Source organism: Macaca nemestrina, chromosome 13 (genome assembly GCF_043159975.1).
Source record: "Macaca nemestrina isolate mMacNem1 chromosome 13, mMacNem.hap1, whole genome shotgun sequence".
In the NCBI taxonomy this organism is placed as follows: Eukaryota; Metazoa; Chordata; class Mammalia; order Primates; family Cercopithecidae; genus Macaca; species Macaca nemestrina.
Genome location: NC_092137.1, coordinates 118,674,150 through 118,691,028, shown reverse-complemented (window position 1 = coordinate 118,691,028; position 16,879 = coordinate 118,674,150). Strand labels below are relative to the sequence as shown.

Below are 16,879 nucleotides of genomic sequence, written 5' to 3'. Positions count from 1 at the left end.
ACAGACATCACTTGGGTTTACACTGACCTCCTCTGTATCTAAGTGATGGTCTTTTCAAAATCGAGCACCACACTCCCAGTGGCTGCCGTCCTCTGTCCTGGTTAAGGCCTCTCCTTCTGAGGAATGACTTCTTCCATTTGTTTTAACAGTTAGTCTAATCCTGAGAGCTGGAGAGGGCCACAGAGGTCATTAACACAACCTCTACACCTACTGAACAGGGTGGCAGGAAGAACACATGGCTGTGGGGTGAGAAGACCTAATAATCCAAGAGCTACCTCGGCCACTGACCAAGCGGGGGCACCTTGGGAAAGTTATATCCTCTGAGACTCTGTTTTCTCATCCACAAAATGAGGAAGTTGCATTAGATGATCACTGTGACAGCTGATTTTATATGTCATCTTGATTGAGCCACGAGGTGCCAGACATTTAGTTAAACACTATTCTGGCTGTTTCTGGATAGAAGTAACATTTCCATCTGAGTAAAGCAGGTTGCCCTCCCTAACATGGGTAGGCCCCAGACAATCGGCTGAAAGCCAGAACAGAATCAAAAGGCAGACCCTCCTAGAGGAAGGGGGAATCTCTTTCTGCCTGACTGCCTTGAGCTGCGACATCAGTTTTTCCCTGCCTTTGGACTCAAAATGAAACACCGGGTTTTCCTAGGTCTCAAGCCTGCCAGCCGTTGAACTGGAACTCACACCACTGGCTCTCCTGCATCTCCGGCATGCCGAGGCATTCTGCAGATCTTGGAACCCGTCAACCTCCATAGTCACATGAGCCAATTCCTTATCCTAGGGCTTTACATATATTGTTTTCCATCCATCCTATTGGTTCTATTTCCCTGGAAAATCCTCATACAATCCCCAATGATGAACTTCCATCTCTAACTCCTACCAAACGGCCATCTGATCCCTGCTTGTATACCTCTCAGAGACAAGACCGCACTGCCCCCTGTGGCACCTCAACCTGCTCTAAGGGCAGTGGAGGTCAGCCTCTTGGGAAGTACTATCCCAGGGGACTCCAAAGCTGAACCAGCTGCATTCCCACCCACAAAGAGTGTTTCTTCAACAGGTGTGATCTGACCTGAGCAGATACAGTAGCAATTTTACCCTTGCTTTCACTGTAATTATGTCAATGTAGGCTGAGATTGCCTTGGTTGTTATTGTCGGTTTTGCCTCGTTTCTGGGTTTCCTGGTTATCACACACTGTTTGTTGGCTAATATTGAGCCTGCAGTTAACCCTTAACTCATTTTCACGTGCATTTCACTGGGTGTGGCCAAATCACCACCTGATATTTCTGCAGAGACTTTTAGTACATAAGGAAAGCCTTTACATTTTTTGCTATACCAACATCATCTTGTTACCTTAGGGCCAGAAATTTCGCAGTTCTTACCCTATCATCTAAAGAACCATGTCTACCTCTCCCTCTGTGTCATCCAGAGATTGGATTGCACAGTACGTCATTAACCCTCATAGAAAACACGACATGGCACCCAGGTCCTTGCTGCACTCCCCACTAGCACCCTCCCTCCTGGTCAGTGGTCTCCAGCTCTGACTTCACATTATAATCACCCAGGAATCTGAAGAGAAGGGAAGGGGAGGGGAGGGGAGGGGAGGGGAGGGGAGGGGAGGGGAGGGGAGGGGAGGGGAGGGGAGGGGAGGGGAGGGGAGGGGAGGGGAGGGGAGGGGAGGGGAGGGAAGGGAAGGGAAGGGAAGGGAAGGGAAGAGAAGAATGCCAGGCTCAACCTCTTATTCTGTTGGAGGGGCTGAGGAGGAAAGATGCTTGGGCATTAGTAAGAATGCTTTAGGTGATTCTAACGTAGAGCAGGCTGAGAACCAGTGTTCTGTCTAGGCCAGAGGTCAGCAAACTTTGTCTGTTAAAGAGCCAGAAAGCAAATATCACAGGCTTTGTGGGCCAAATGGTCTCCAAAGCAACTGCTCAGCTCTGCTACTGTAGCATGAAAGCAGCCTTAAACAATACATAATAAACAATGGGCACAACTGTGTTCCAATAAAACTTTATTTATAAAAACAAGCAACAGGCCATTTTGCCCCAGAGGCTATATCATGAGTTGATCAATCCATTCATCACCCAGTTTAAAAACGGTTGGGGGCCCAGCACAGTGGCTTACACCTGTAATCCCAGAACTTTCAGAGTCAGAGGAGGAAGGACTGCTTGAGGCCAGGAGATCAAGGTTACAATGAGCTACAATCATGCACTCTAGCCTGGGCAACAGTGAGACCCTGCCACTTAGAAAAAAAAAGAACACACACACACATAATGATTGTGGCAGCGAATATAAACTCATCAAACTGTATTATCACACTAGTCACATTTCTCTATCTTGTCTGTGACACCAGAGACTCTCAAAGTGGCTGGCTGAAATCAATATTCACTCTCTATCTGGCATTCCCTTCATGTATCAGACGAATGATCCCATCTAAACAAGAAAAAGACTTGTTCTTAGAGGATTCTTTCTGTCTCCCATTACTCACTGCTGCCTTATTATATGTTCACAAATGTCTGATTAATATTGCTTCTAGAATTCCTCAGAAACTGACTTAAGCTCACCCATCTGTAGTTTCTAAACCATGCTTTCCCCCTTGAAAGCTGGGACATGTTTGTCAAAATCATTTACAATCTTCTGGCATCCTATTCTCCTTGATTCACAAAATATTATCTAAAGTGGTTCCACAATCACATCTGCAAGTTCCTCCCGTGCCCAGGAGAAGTAAAGGCATTTTTCAGTCATTCTCATTATCTCTTCTATCTTGGGTTTTAATATCTCCTAACCATGTTTATTCTACCCTTTCCAATGTAAAGATCATTTTTCCTGATAGATAAAATCAAAATAGAAGTTGAGCAGTTCTGTTTTCTCCATGTCATTTGTTGACTCTATACCATCTGTTCTAAATAAGGCTATGTCCTTTTTTGTGGGGAGTGCTCCAAATAGTATTGTTTTAAAACTCTTACCTACAGGCAACCATACCTTCTGGTTCACCTGGGGCACTCTGGTATATACTGTCTGCCCTGGGGTAGATATGAATAGAGGCTCTTTACTCTCAAAAGTGTCTGGTTTTTTGAACAGCTGGTTTGATAGGTAAAGCTAAAGAAATGGTATAGCACTCCATAGGGTTCATGGACTCTCAGGTCTCCTACACACACAAGAAAGAGAAAACGATTTCTGTTGAAAACTTTAGCCACACTGGGCCAGGCAAGGTGGCCCATGCTTGTAATCCCAGAACTTTGGGAGGCCAAGACAGGCAGATCACCTGAGATTAGGAGTGCGAGATCAGCCTGGCCAACATGGTGAAATCCCGTCCCTACCAAAAATACAAAAGGTAGCCAGGCGTCACTGTTCACAATAGTAAAGAGTTGGAACCAACCCAAATGTCTATCAATGATAGACTGGATTAAGAAAATGTGGCACATATACACCATGGAATACTATGCAGACATAAAAAACGATGAGTTCATGTCCTTTGTAGGGGCATGGATGCAGCTGGAAACCATCATTCTCAGCAAACTATCACAAGGACAAAAAACCAAACACTGCATGTTCTCACTCATAGGTGGGAATTGAACAATGAGAACACTTGGACACAAGAAGGGTAACATCACACACCAGGGCCTCTCGTGGGGTGGGGGTAGTGGGGAGGGATAGCATTAGGAGATATACCTAACGTAAATGATGAGTTAATGGCTGCAGCACACCAACATGGCTCATGTATACATATGTAACAAATCTGCATGTTGTGCACATGTACCCTAGAACTTAAAGTATTAAAAAAAAAAAATTAGCCAGGCGTGGTAGCGGGCACCTGTAATCCCAGCTACTCAGGAGGCTGAAGCAGGAGAATCACTGGAACCCGGGAGACAGAGGTTGCAGTGAGCCGAGATCATGCTGCTGCACTCCAGCCTGGGCAACAGAGCAAGACTTTGTCTCAAAAACTGACAAACAAAAAACCGAAAAACAAACCAAAAAAAAAAAAAAAAAACCTCTAGCCACAGTGGATTCATATCCTGGGCCTGCCATTTACTAGCTATATGACCACAGCATAAGTTATCCAATCTAACTCTCAGCTCTACTCACTGGAATATCTGTGCCTATTCAATACTAAATGCACGATTAAAGCACATAGCATTTACACATATCACACGATAAATGCTCAAGACCAATTATCATTACCACCATCACTACCAGTGTTATTAATTCCCTCAACCCCTCCACAGCAGCATGGTATCTGCGACACTTTATTGGCGCAGTTTGTCCTTCCTTTTCTGAATGTCACATCTTTTATTCTCACCAATCTCTTGCTACTAGTTTAAACTCAACGCTACCTCCCTACAGTCTTGTAAAGTCTTCCTCATCTTGACAAAGAAATCTTTGTCTTCACTAGAAAGCTGGAGTACTCCAAGGAAGCTTCTTCTCTGGCAAAGAAGCAAACGGCATTTATAACGAACATAATTTGTGAGTTGCTCTGGAAAGAAATGCAAACATGTATTCCATGAATCCCTCAGCAACTGTCTTTCCTGGAATCAAGATAAACTATTATCCTTCATGGTTCCCTTGGGAACACACTCTGAAAACTTAGGAGACTGCAACTCTCAAATAGCTTGAGTAAATCACCCTAGTTAGAAAATAAAATGACATTAACTTTCTGAGAAAAGGACTGACCCAAGGCATATTCAAATAGGGGCATCATAAAAGGACCACACAGGAGAAAAATGAGTGGGAGCTGCAGTTTTAGTATCAACTACAAAAATAGTAACCATTTACTGAGTAACTAAGACATGCCAAGAAATGGTATACCAGGCATTTTATAAACATGATTTCATGGATTCCTCTCAACAATTTTGCTGGAAATTGAGGCTCAGAGGAAGCACTTGCCCAAGGGACATAACTAGTAAATGGCAGGTACAGCACTCAGCACAGGGCTTCTGTACTCTAAGTTCAAGCTCTTTCAGACACACCATGCTACGTGTATTTTTTTACTGAAGGTGTTCCAAACTAGTTTTTTTAAAACACAGTTAAAAATAAAAAGCCTCCATGAAAAAAGCAAAAATAACAGTTGCATAGCAAAAATAATAGTTGCATACATTTTAGGAAAAAAAATGTATAAACCTTGTTGGTTAAGTGGATAGCTGACCTTTAGTTAGCAATTTTGAATGATGAAACAGCAACATAGGTGTAATGCTTCCGGCCAGGGCAGCTCATTAGGGACTCAGTATCCAAAGTCTTTTTTTTTTTTTTTTTTTTGATGGCTAGCCATGTATACCCACTGTATAGCCTCTACCAAAATTACATACCACTTAGCAGGAATACAAGAGATCCCTTCCTTATACCATAAACAAAAATTAACTCAAAATAGATCACGAACCTAAATGTAAGAGCTAAAACTATAAAACTCTTAGAAAATATAGGCCTTGATTAGCAAAACCTTCTTAGATATGACACCAAAAGTACAAGTACAAAAAAAAAGTTTTCATCAAAACTAAAACCATTATTAAAAAAACTGAAAAGATACACACAGAATGGGAGAAAATATCTGTAAATCATGTATCTGATAAGGGACTTGTACCTGAAACATACAACGAATTCTTACAACTCAACAATAAAAACAAAACCTATTTTCAAATGAGCAAAGGATCCTGGCCAGGCACAATGGCTCATGCACGTAATCCCAGCACTTTGGGAAGCGAATCACTTGAGGTCAGGAGTTCAAGACCAGCCTGGCCAACATGGTGAAACCCCATCTCTACTGAAAATATAAAAATTAGCCGGGCGTGGTGGAGGGTGCCTATAATCTCAGCTACTTGGGAGGCTGAGGCAGGAGAATAGCTTGAACCTGGGAGGCAGAGACTACAATGAACCAAGATCGTGCCACTGCACTCCAGCCTGGGCAACAGAGTAAGACTCCATCTCAAAAAAAAAAAAAAAAAAAAAAAAAAAGCAATGGATCTCAATAGACACTTCTCTAAAGAAGATAAACAAATGGTAAATAAGCACAGGAAAAGGTGCTCAACATCTTTAGTCTTTAAGGAAATGCAAATCAAAACTACAATGAGACACCCTCACACACGTAGCATTGGGATGCCTATATCAAAAAGACACAGAGTTAAGAAGTCTTAGTGAGGCTGTGGAGAAACTGGAACCTTCATACACCACTAGTGGGAGTTCACTGGTAGGGTCATGAAGATATTCTAAAATTATGGTGATGGTTGCACAACTCTGTAAATATACTAAAGCCACTGAACTGTACACTTTATATAAATGAGGTGTATGGTATGTGAATTATATCTGAATACAGCCGGTGTTGTTGTTGTTGTTTTAAAGAAAATGGTATGTCCTCATTTCTTCCAAATCCAAGGCAAGTTAGCAAAGGCACAATGGGAAAAAGAGGTCTAATTTTCATTCAGGGGCCACATCAGTGCTCTCATCTGGACAAAGAGTCAGCCAAGAAGCCAACTGCCAGGAGTGGAAGACGAACTTCCAGGATCTGGCAGACAGACCCTACAAGAGCCTTTGAAGGAGGACAACGAAAACGTATCTGGCATGAAACACAGCAGAAGCCAAAGAACAGGCTTTGATGTTGCCAGTCACGATGCGTGTCTTTAAGATCACAGATAACGTTCTGCGTAACAACAAACACAAAACGCCTATGACTAAGTGCATCCTTCTGATCCACTCGTGTGCGGTTACAGAGCGCCCAAGGGGTCCACACACACACGTCAAGGGGTGACTCCCAACCCATAAGGGAAACACACCCTCCATCCTCCTTTGGTTCAACCCCAGCCTCCGAGAACAGGTAATTTCATAGGAGCTTGCTCAGCTTTGTGCTATCCACAAACTTGTCACCTTTATAGTCACTTGAAGAGGTTGGGAAAAAGAAAACAGTGAAGGTCCTGGTGCTACAACAGAGGTGTAGCCCATGCCAGATACGCTTTACATGTGTTACCTCATTAGTCACTCAACACAGCATGATCATCTTACGGGACGAGACACTGAGGCACAGGAATGTCAACTTGCCTAAGGTCACAAAGCTAGGAGGGACAAAATAGGGCTTCAAACCCAGTCATTCTGGCTCCAAAGGCTATGCCTTAACCACTGTGCTAAGCACTGCCTGTTTAACTGGGCTACCTTCTCCACCACAATTTCTCATCCCTTCTGAAAGATGGTCACAGGTGTTGCTGAAATGCAGGTAACACTACAGATATATATCAGCTCTCTGAGCTACCAGATAAATGGTTTTAATATTTATTTTTATTTTAAAATATTTAAAAATTCTACTTAAATAGAATGTTACAATAGTTTTAGATTTAGAGGTACAGAAACTTTACAAAGACAGTACAGAGAACCCCTGCATACCCCTCACCCCCTGTATACCCTCACTTGGTTTACTCTGTTGCTACCATTGACATTACTACGTACATCTGTCACAATGAAAGAGGCAACACTGGTATGACACTATTAACTACACGCTACACTTTCCTTGGATTTCACAGCTCTTTTCCCCTAATGTCCTTTTCTGTCTGAGGATCCCATCCCATTATGTTCAGAGCTCATGGCTCCTTTTCCTGGCCTGGTCAGTGACACTATGCTCAGACTTCCCTTGTTTTTGATGACGTTGACGGTCTCGAGAAACACTGTCAGGCATTTGGTAAAATATCCCTCAATGTGGGTCTGACTGATGCTTTTCTCACTCACCACTAGACCCAGATTATGGGTTTTTCAGGTCACAGAGATGAAATGCCCTTCTCACCACATCCTGTCAAGGTGTGACATGGTTGATGTGAACTGATCACCGGGATGAGAAACTGTTTGCCCGTTTTCTCCACCTCTAAGTTACCTTCGCTCCTTGCCCTAGTGTGATGTTTGAAGCTAAGTCCCAAAGTGCAGCCCACGCTGTAGGAATGGGGAGTTAAGCTCCATCTCCTTAATGGGGAGTAACTATATAAATATAACCTTATTTTTAATGATGGTTAATCCGTGTGGCATTAAAAAAATAAAACAACATGCCAAGTGACAGTGTACGGCCCTGCCCTGTTGCTGGTGACTCTGCAGTGGCTATAACGGCTTCCTGATCATCTTTATGTCTCAGAATCACAGGGGGTAAGAAGTACTATCTCCAAGGTGACAAAAAGTAAAACAACTGGGCATCAGGGAAAGAGGGAAGCCCATTCCATTCTAGGTGACATTTAACAAACAGGAGTCAGAGAAAGGAGAAGAAGCCATCCCATGATGGAGGCAACACATGCTGCGTATGTCTGTATGGACAGGTATTAAACTGGACGTTTCAAGTAAGTTACCAAGCAACGACAGATACACATTTCCAAAGTGAGGTGCCAGGCTCTTCAAAGGAGCTTTTCAAAGTTAATGTGTCATATAAATAGTTTCATGATTTTTTTTTTTTTTTTTTTGAGATGGAGTCTTGCTCAGTCGCCCAGGCTGGAGCTGGAGTGCAGTGACGCAATCTCGGCTCACTGCAAGCTCCGCCTCCTGAGTTTATGCCATTCTCCTGCCTCAGGCTCCCGAGTAGCTGGGACTACAGGCGCCCGCCATCGTGCCCGGCTAACTTTTTGTATTTTTAGTAGAGACGGGGTTTCACCGTGTTAGCCAGGATGGTCTCCATCTCCTGACCTCGTGATCTGCCCGTCTCGGCCTCCCAAAGTGCTGGGATTACAGGCATGAGCCACAGCACCCAGCCATTAGTTTCATGCTTTTTTATACCGCTGACCCACTCTGAGTGAAAAACAGAAGTCAACAGAGAATTTTGTTTTTCTCTGAGGGGGAGAAAGAAGAGCTGTGTTGTGATCCCCTCCACCATCACCAAATAGTTGGGTAGCGCAGTGGGGGTGGGGTGCCTACTCTCAAGTTCACTGACAGAGGCTTCAAAGCAGAAATGCACAGCACTTGATATAATTTCCGTAGAACTTTGGAGGCCTGCTGGACTGGCAGCTGGTACACAGCTAGAAGCTAGAGGCTAGCTAACATTGTGCTGGGAAGGATCTGCACCCCATTCTCCCTCTGAAGTGGAGGAAAGGCACCTTAATTTGGGAAGCCAGATGTAGAATTTATGATGGGGATGTCAACCAAGGGCATCCTGCCCAAGACATTTCTTCCAGGGGGTCAGATGGACCCAGCAGGGTCTGGATGAGGCAGACCTCATAAAATCAGAAGCTGCAAGCAACGTGGGAGCAGGGGAAGGCAAGGCTGCCAGAGCAAGGCTGCTGCCGCCGCAGGTGCCCAGCAGAGGTGCACAAGGATTGCCCACGTGAAAGGCCCCAGCTCATGCTTCCAGAAGTACGGCAGACTAACACTCTTGTTGTTTTACTGTCTACCAGTAATGAATGAATGAAAAACAATTATTATTGTTTTGTTGGGCTCAGAGGAGATGAAAAAAAAAAGTCTACCGGGGCAAAAAGGAAAAGGAAGAAACAGTAACAACCAAAAATCCCTGGGCAGTGAGCCTCAGAAAAGGGAAGGTTCCTGTGAGGGCATGTGGTGATCTCACGTGGCCGCTGGGAGGCTGGGCCTCAGCTCTGCGGCTGGGAGGGGGAACTAAACTAAAACTCCGGGGTTATGTGGCAGCATCTGGAAGGCAATGGAATTGTCTCAGGACAGCAGCACCCTATGACTACTGGCAAACGCAAAAGCAAATACTCTGAGAAGAGCATCCTTGACTCCGACCTCAAGACTTTTTCTACAGATTAGGATCAACCAAATATGAGCTAGCAATTAAGGTTTACTAAACGGACAGGGAAACGAAACAACATCAGGAGTGAGAGACTGAAGAAACAACAAAGAACAGATGCAAAGTACCAAGGACTTCAGATGCTTCAGTTACCAAATACTGACTATAAAATAACTACATATGAAAGGCTAAAGAAGCAAATGATACAATCACAAAAATAAACAAGCAACAAGTGACTATCAAAAATGACCAGGCAGGGCTGGGTGCAGTGGCTCACACCCGTAATCCCAGCACTTTGGGAGGCAGAGACGGGTGGATCACCTGAGGTCAGGAGTTTGAGACCAGCCTGGCCAACATGGTGAAACCCCATCTCTACTAAAAATACAAAAATTAGCTGGGTGCGGTGGCAGGTGCCTGTAGTCCCAGCTACTCGGGAGCCTGAGGCAGGAGAATCACTTGAATCCAGGAGGCGGAGGTTGCAGTGAGCCAAGATCGCCCCACTGCACTCCAGCCTGGGCAACAAGGTGCGAAACTCCATCTCAAAAAAAAAAAAAAAAATTGACCAGGCAGTTTCGGCTTTGCAAACTGAACAGAGCTGTGGAGACTGGCAGAATAACAATGTGAATGGACGTAATATTAACTGAACTGTGTACACTTAAAAATAGTGAAGATGGCGAATTTTATGTTATGTGTATTTTACCACAATTTTTTAAATGACAAGGAAGATTTTTAAAGAACGAACTAAAATTTTTTTAAATAAAAACTATAATTATTGAAATAAAAGCTTGCTAGCAAGATTATACTGCATTTAGTCAAAGCTAAAAATAGAATTAGTGAATTGGAAAGAAGAAATGAAGAAATTTCCTGAAAGGCAATAGAGTAAGACAAGGAAATGAAAAATATAAAGTAATGTTAACCTAGATGGAGAACACAATGAGAAGGTCCCAAATATGTCTCATCAGAGACCTAGAAGAAAAGAATAGAAAGGAAGGAGGAAAGGGAATATTTAAGGAGATGATAACGGAGATGTTTCCAGGAGTGTTAAAAGACATAAATCCACCAGATATACTAATCAGGGTAAATAAAAAGAAATTCAGGCTGGGCACGGTGGCTCACGCCTGTAATCCTAGAATTTTGGGAGGCTGAGGCGGGTGACCTGAGGTCAGGAGTTCGAGACCGTCCTGACCAACATGGAGAAACCCAGTCACTACTAAAAATACCAAATTAGCCGGGCATGGTGGCACGCGCCTGTAATCCCAGCTACTTGGGAGGCTCAGGCAGGAGAATCACTTGAACCTGGGAGGCAGAGGTTGCAGTGAGCCGAGATTGCGCCAGTGCACTCCAGCCTGGGCAACAAGAACAAAACTCCATCTCAAAGAAAAAGAAATTCAATCTAGGTGATTGTCATAAAACTGATAAACAACAATGATAAAGGAAAGAGATGTTAAATTGCAACAAGGCCCAGAAAACACAAAGCCAGAATATGACCAGACCCAGTGAGAAATCCTTTCTATTTCTTACCATCTCCTTCCCCTCCTCTACTCCTTTTCTCCCCAGCATTCACTCAATGAGAAAAAGCAGCTGGAGGGGGTGAGGAGAGGATCAAGATGACACTAAACCCACCTCCTCCCACATAATCTGGATGGATGCCTACAGCCATGTCTTTGATGGGCAAGGAAAGTCTTACTTTTAAATAAGTGAAATTTCTGAAGTTCTCATTAACATATTAATATTCTCAACTGAATATCCGAATTGCTACTACATTAAGATGGTGTGTTTTCAACTTAACGTGACTGTCCATCGTGGGAAGAAAGAGAGACATGTGAGTTAGCCTTCCTCAACCAAAAGCTTGTGATAAATTCATTACCTCTACACTGCAAACTGCAGAAGAAACCAAGTCTATCTCTCACCATTTGTTTTCCCAGGGCCAGAAACCACTGTCATCTTGATAAACACGGCCTATGCAAACACAAAAATATATCATCATGCAGTGATAATGTCAATGCCTTGCACTCACCTCCATCCCATTTCTAATATGCAACGTATTAACTGCCAACTCGTTGTGAAAAGCATCTATGCTGTTCTTTTTATAAATTCTATAGATTCATTATGATTAGATACTCTCCATATACACCAGCTAGCCAGAAAAGGGGAGGAGAGAATGAATAATACCCAAGGGAAGGAAAATCCCTTTTTCAGCTGGTTTAAGTCATGCCGATAATGTGCACACAGCACTTTGCATTTACCATAAAGCTTTTCAATTAGTTCATAGACAAGTTAACCTTCTAACTCCCAGAAAATATAATTCATGCACATTTTATACCACGCAGCATCCTGCTATTATCCATCATTTACAAGTGTTATTTGTCTATAAAAATGACACTAAATTTTTGAAAAATGAGGCTGCTCTGCCTTCTTCTGGCTGTGTTTTAACAAATGGTATCAATGCAAAAGGCTTTAAGTCATATAAAAAGCAATTAGTCAAAGGAGAAATAAATATTTTTTAAAAGGATATAAATGACTGCTTGTCTAGATAGCCAAATGTCTAAAGGCTGATACACAATAAAATAAGGGTTAACATAAAAGAGTACACTTCATTATTTATTGTTAATAAAGTTAATCAAATTCAGTGCTTCTTATGCATGCATTTAAACAGAAACACAAGTACGATATGCATATTTATAGAAAACAGCCCTAAAGATCATTATCTCTAAAAGAAAATCCAGCAAAAAGAGATGCATAAAATGTAGTTGTTACCCTTTTACAACATAAACTGTTTTGCTTAAAACGCAAACATTTATTTTAAGTAAAACTATTAAACTGAATAATATTTTCCACAACTGACAACCATGACTAAAACATGAATTCTAGAATTAACATTAAAACGATTTTGGGACAGAGAGAAACAGAACCCTTCCATTTTTCTTTTGCGGGTATCTTATCCACCTATACTAGTTTTGTTCTTCCACTCAAAAATCTATTCTCAAAAGATATATTAGAATCTTTTTAAAACAAAATTAGATAAGCATAAGCTCATCAATCAGCAATTTCTAAATGCATTATCTTCAAGTAGTTTGGTCTTTTATGTCACTTATCTGCTTAAAATTAAGTATAAAAGAGTTTCCAAGAAAAGAAGATATAAAATTAACTTCATTTCATAATAAGTTCTCCAATCATGCCAGCAGACAGCTGACATTATTACAGCTCACACTTATAAATCAGTGATTATATACACTAGTTAAGCAAGAAAAGAAATGAAGAAGGCAATTATATAGTGGTGAAATTCCCAAGAAGCACATTTGTAGTCAATGTTGCTAAACAGTAGTTCACTCGTGGTTAAAATAAAAGCCCCCTCCCCCAGTCAGATATTTTTGGGGTTGTGAGTTTTGAGGGGAAGAAAGTAGAAACTATGCAATTTGTCTTACAAATAAATTTAAAAGCCAGCAAGAAATCAATGAACTGTAATTGTAACTCATTTTCCTGTTTACTTTGAAGTTGAATTCTAAAACTTCCACATGACATGAAGCTATAAAATAGTCCTGAATCAAACGGAGAGAAGAATACTTTGGAGGAAGGGGTGATATCCGAATATCTATAGACATTTGGTAATGAACGAGCCAGTGACGAATGAAGATACAGGGAACTGAGCTGAGGTCGGTTTCCACACCCTCTTCTGTTCCCTGCCACTGGAATAAGGGCCAAAATGCCACTTCTAATCTTATTTTCCATTTCTTAAATGTGTTTTATTAACTCCTCTTTTATTGCAAAGCTAAGTATTCTAACTGGCACACTGTAGACAGACAGCTACTAGACGTCGATTACACTTTAACGCGTTTGTAATGCTCCACAGCAGTGAGATTCTGGCAGACCCAGTGAGGTCCCATTTATTTCTTCACTTGTAATAACGGCAATGACGACACAACCCAAGCAGTGCCTCGGAACACAGCAGTTGGTATCACTGCAAGAGAAGCATTCTCTCTTCCATCTTCGTTATCTTGCTTTGAAGAAATGAGATTACCCTTTCTACTCACTCCAAATGAGAACCAAACAATGCCGATTATTTCTGAAGGACCTTTTGGTTTTCAAAGCATTTGCTAATAATCCGTTAATTAACCCACTCGGCACCTCTGCAAGGAAAACTAGAGGAGAACTGTGCAATACCGTACTGACATTTGAGAGAGGACAAGAGGAGGGGATGGATATTTGGAGAACCTGACAAAAGTCTGAGAGCGTCTACAGAAACAACCTGTAGAAAATGTCACTCGATTCACGCCTTCAACTCCAGGGTAATGCCCTGAAGGAAAGGCACTCACGAGGATGTGCCACTGCGATTTGCGAGCCTGTGTCTTCATCTAAACCATCTTACCCACAATTCATTCCCTCTTACCTAGCACACTGTAAGATCCGTTCATACTTCCACACAGTCAAAAAAAAAAAAAAAAAAAGGTGGGGGAAGGGTGTAGTTCAAAAGGCTAAACCCCTTTCGTCCCAGGACTTTAAAAGTTTATTTCTTCCAGACCAATCTATAGCCAAAGGAAGAAGCAGGATAATCTACAAGGGGAAGTGCCTCTTACCTGTTTCCTTCCTGAGAACAAACGGATTAAGCATACAGATGTGAGTGTACACACGTGTGCACACATGTGCCCCTCTCAAAGTGCAGCTGAAGTAAATCAAAAGAATCCTTTCTGAGTGATCAGTCTATTCCCTGAAAGGTCAGAATTTTCTAGTAAATATTTTGGATAACTCCACCCTGTCTAAACAGCAACAACAACAAAAATTTTAGCTAAACAGCATGCTTAAAGAAGAGGCTAAATTCCACTGATAAGCCAATAATGGCATTAATAATAATGGCAATGAATAATGCACACTAGCACGATGTTGTTTTCTGTAGCACATTTTTCTAGATACCTTAAGACTCTGGGTAGCCCATATTTTTATCATCCCTCTCCATGAGGTAGGACAAGGGTACTTATTATCCCCATTTCACAAAAGAACTATGGCCTAGAAAATTAAAAGACTTGTCTAAGCTCTAAACTGGTAACAAGGTAGAGACATGAATTCAGGTCTCCAAACTCTCTGCTAACTAAATAATGGCCCAGAAGAGACATACAAAAGTCAACACAAACAGAGTGCCAGCTGTTATTTACACTGCCTACAATAAATGTTTGTTCCAGAAAAAATAGTTCAAACAAGATGAGAAATAGTTTAAACACAAAAGGCTGAAGGGTTCAATATAGGAGAAAAAATATGTTTGCTTTTCATACAGTGGAGGAACTGTTCAGGAACAGTCTGTTCTCCTGTAAAGGCCGGCCTTGTTGTACTGCCGAAGGCCGCAAGATCGCGAGCTGTGTGGAATTGAGATGCCCGCTCACTTCAGCACAACCAACTTCTCTCTTAATGCTCTAAGTTCCTGTCTTCTTCATAGCTTTGACCTGAACCATGAGTGAGCGTTTTAGAAACAAAATTTAAATGTGTGTTATAAACGGGGAACAAGTGTCCTAATTGTGATATAGGGTACTAAGAAATACAGAAAACAAAGGAAATTAACTGGGAGATCCAGGGAGGCTAAGAAACAATCTGCCACTGGGAAAAACAGCCATAGTTTCTGACGAGCTGGGAAGATTTTGTGGTTGATATCACAGTTGTTTGTTGAGGCTGTGGTGGGATTTCTCTTTCAAGAGGGTGAAGGGAGATTTGAACCCGGCACCCGACACAATTATTCTAAAGTAGGAAAGCCTCAGTTGGAAGAGGATGGGTTTCTTTAAATAGCCCAAAGGCTGTCATGCACAAAAAGGACTTGACTTATTCTGGATAGCTCCAGAGGGCAAAACTAGGAAGCGGCCAGCAGGAACACACGTACCCAGCATAGAGCAGAGCTTGCTAATAGTTAGGACTGCCTCGTCCATAGCAAGGAACACTCAGAGGCTCATCTCCTCTGAACTACTTCCAGCTGGGACTCCGAGGCCCACCATCAAGGAGGCTGGGAGGGAAATCCCACATTAGGAAAGATGATGGACAAGATAAATGCTAGGATTCTTTCAACTGTTAGGATTTGAGGGTGATTTCCCCATGACAGTCACTTCCAGATTATGAGGTGTAGAGTCACACAGAACTGAGTCCCAACCTCAGTTCTATCACTTTGGGTTTTTGTTTTTTTTTTTTTCTCCTTACATGGTAAGCAAACCTTTTATTTTTTAAGTTGTATTTGAAGTTCAGGGGTACATGTGCAGGTTTGCTATACAGGTAAACTTCTATCATGGGGGTGTATGGAACAGATTATCTTGTCACCCACTTGTCACCCAGGTGTTAAGCCTAGTACTCTCTAGTTAATTTTTTTTATCCTCTCCCTCCTCCCACCCTCCACCCTCCACCCTGCAATAGGCCACTAAAAGAACAAGATCTTGCCCTTTGCAGGAACACGGATAGATTTCTATCATTCTTTTTTCACTGTGTGATACTGAGTGGCTCTTCCAAACAAGTGTGACCTCCGAACCAAGGTGTTATTAGAATCAACTGGGGAAACTACTCAACTCTAAAGATACTCAGATCTATACCCCAGAACTTCAAAATCTTAACCCTCCAGAGGGGAGTCCAGGAATGTCCATTTTTTCCCATCAGTTGCTAGCAGTCCAATTTTGGGAACCACCAATAAACATTTTTAGCCTATGAATTCATTTATAAAATAGGAAACATGAGAGTTTTTGCCTAAATGAGTCATGGAGATATTTAAATAAGGTAACACATAAAACACTTATTATGATGCCTCTACCTAGAAAACAATCATAGTTCCTTTAAAAAATGTTTTCTGCAATATATGAACAAGCTTAAGAGCATTCACTGATTAAAAATGAGGACAGTATGGCTTATACAGAGTTAATGTTTAGCCATCTCCTATTTTCTTGTCTGTTTTTTAATCCTGTCTTGTTCTTCAAGCAACACAAAATCAGAAAGAAATCTGATACGATATAATTTGAATCAGTTGAATCAAATGCCTTATCTATGTGAATAATGCCTTAAAAATAATGTATCATCAACATGCATTTAAAAAGTTGAAGGCAGTAATAGAAAGCCTGTGATTTTTTGTTCTTTTATAATAATCAGAAGCTCCGGATGTAAACTCCTCACTCGACGAAGTTTAAAATTCATACTTATCTCCCCATTCTCAGGTAAAGACCAAAGATCCCAT

General features: G+C 41.9%; 1 protein-coding gene across 7 annotated transcripts in view; it reads right to left on the bottom strand.

Moving 5' to 3' along the window:
* The window catches only part of LOC105490094 (ALF transcription elongation factor 3), a 620,895-nt gene that overhangs the window by 531,607 nt on the left and 72,409 nt on the right, over positions 1-16,879 (bottom strand). The window contains exon 2 of one of the 7 annotated variants that reach the window (XM_071077267.1): positions 11,604-14,398. The exons of the other annotated variants lie outside the window; for them this stretch is intronic. Coding sequence (XP_070933368.1) covers positions 11,604-11,680 — 77 coding nt within the window. The 5' untranslated portion in view covers positions 11,681-14,398. The remainder of the gene's footprint in view (positions 1-11,603; positions 14,399-16,879) is intronic. 7 annotated transcript variants of the gene reach the window in all.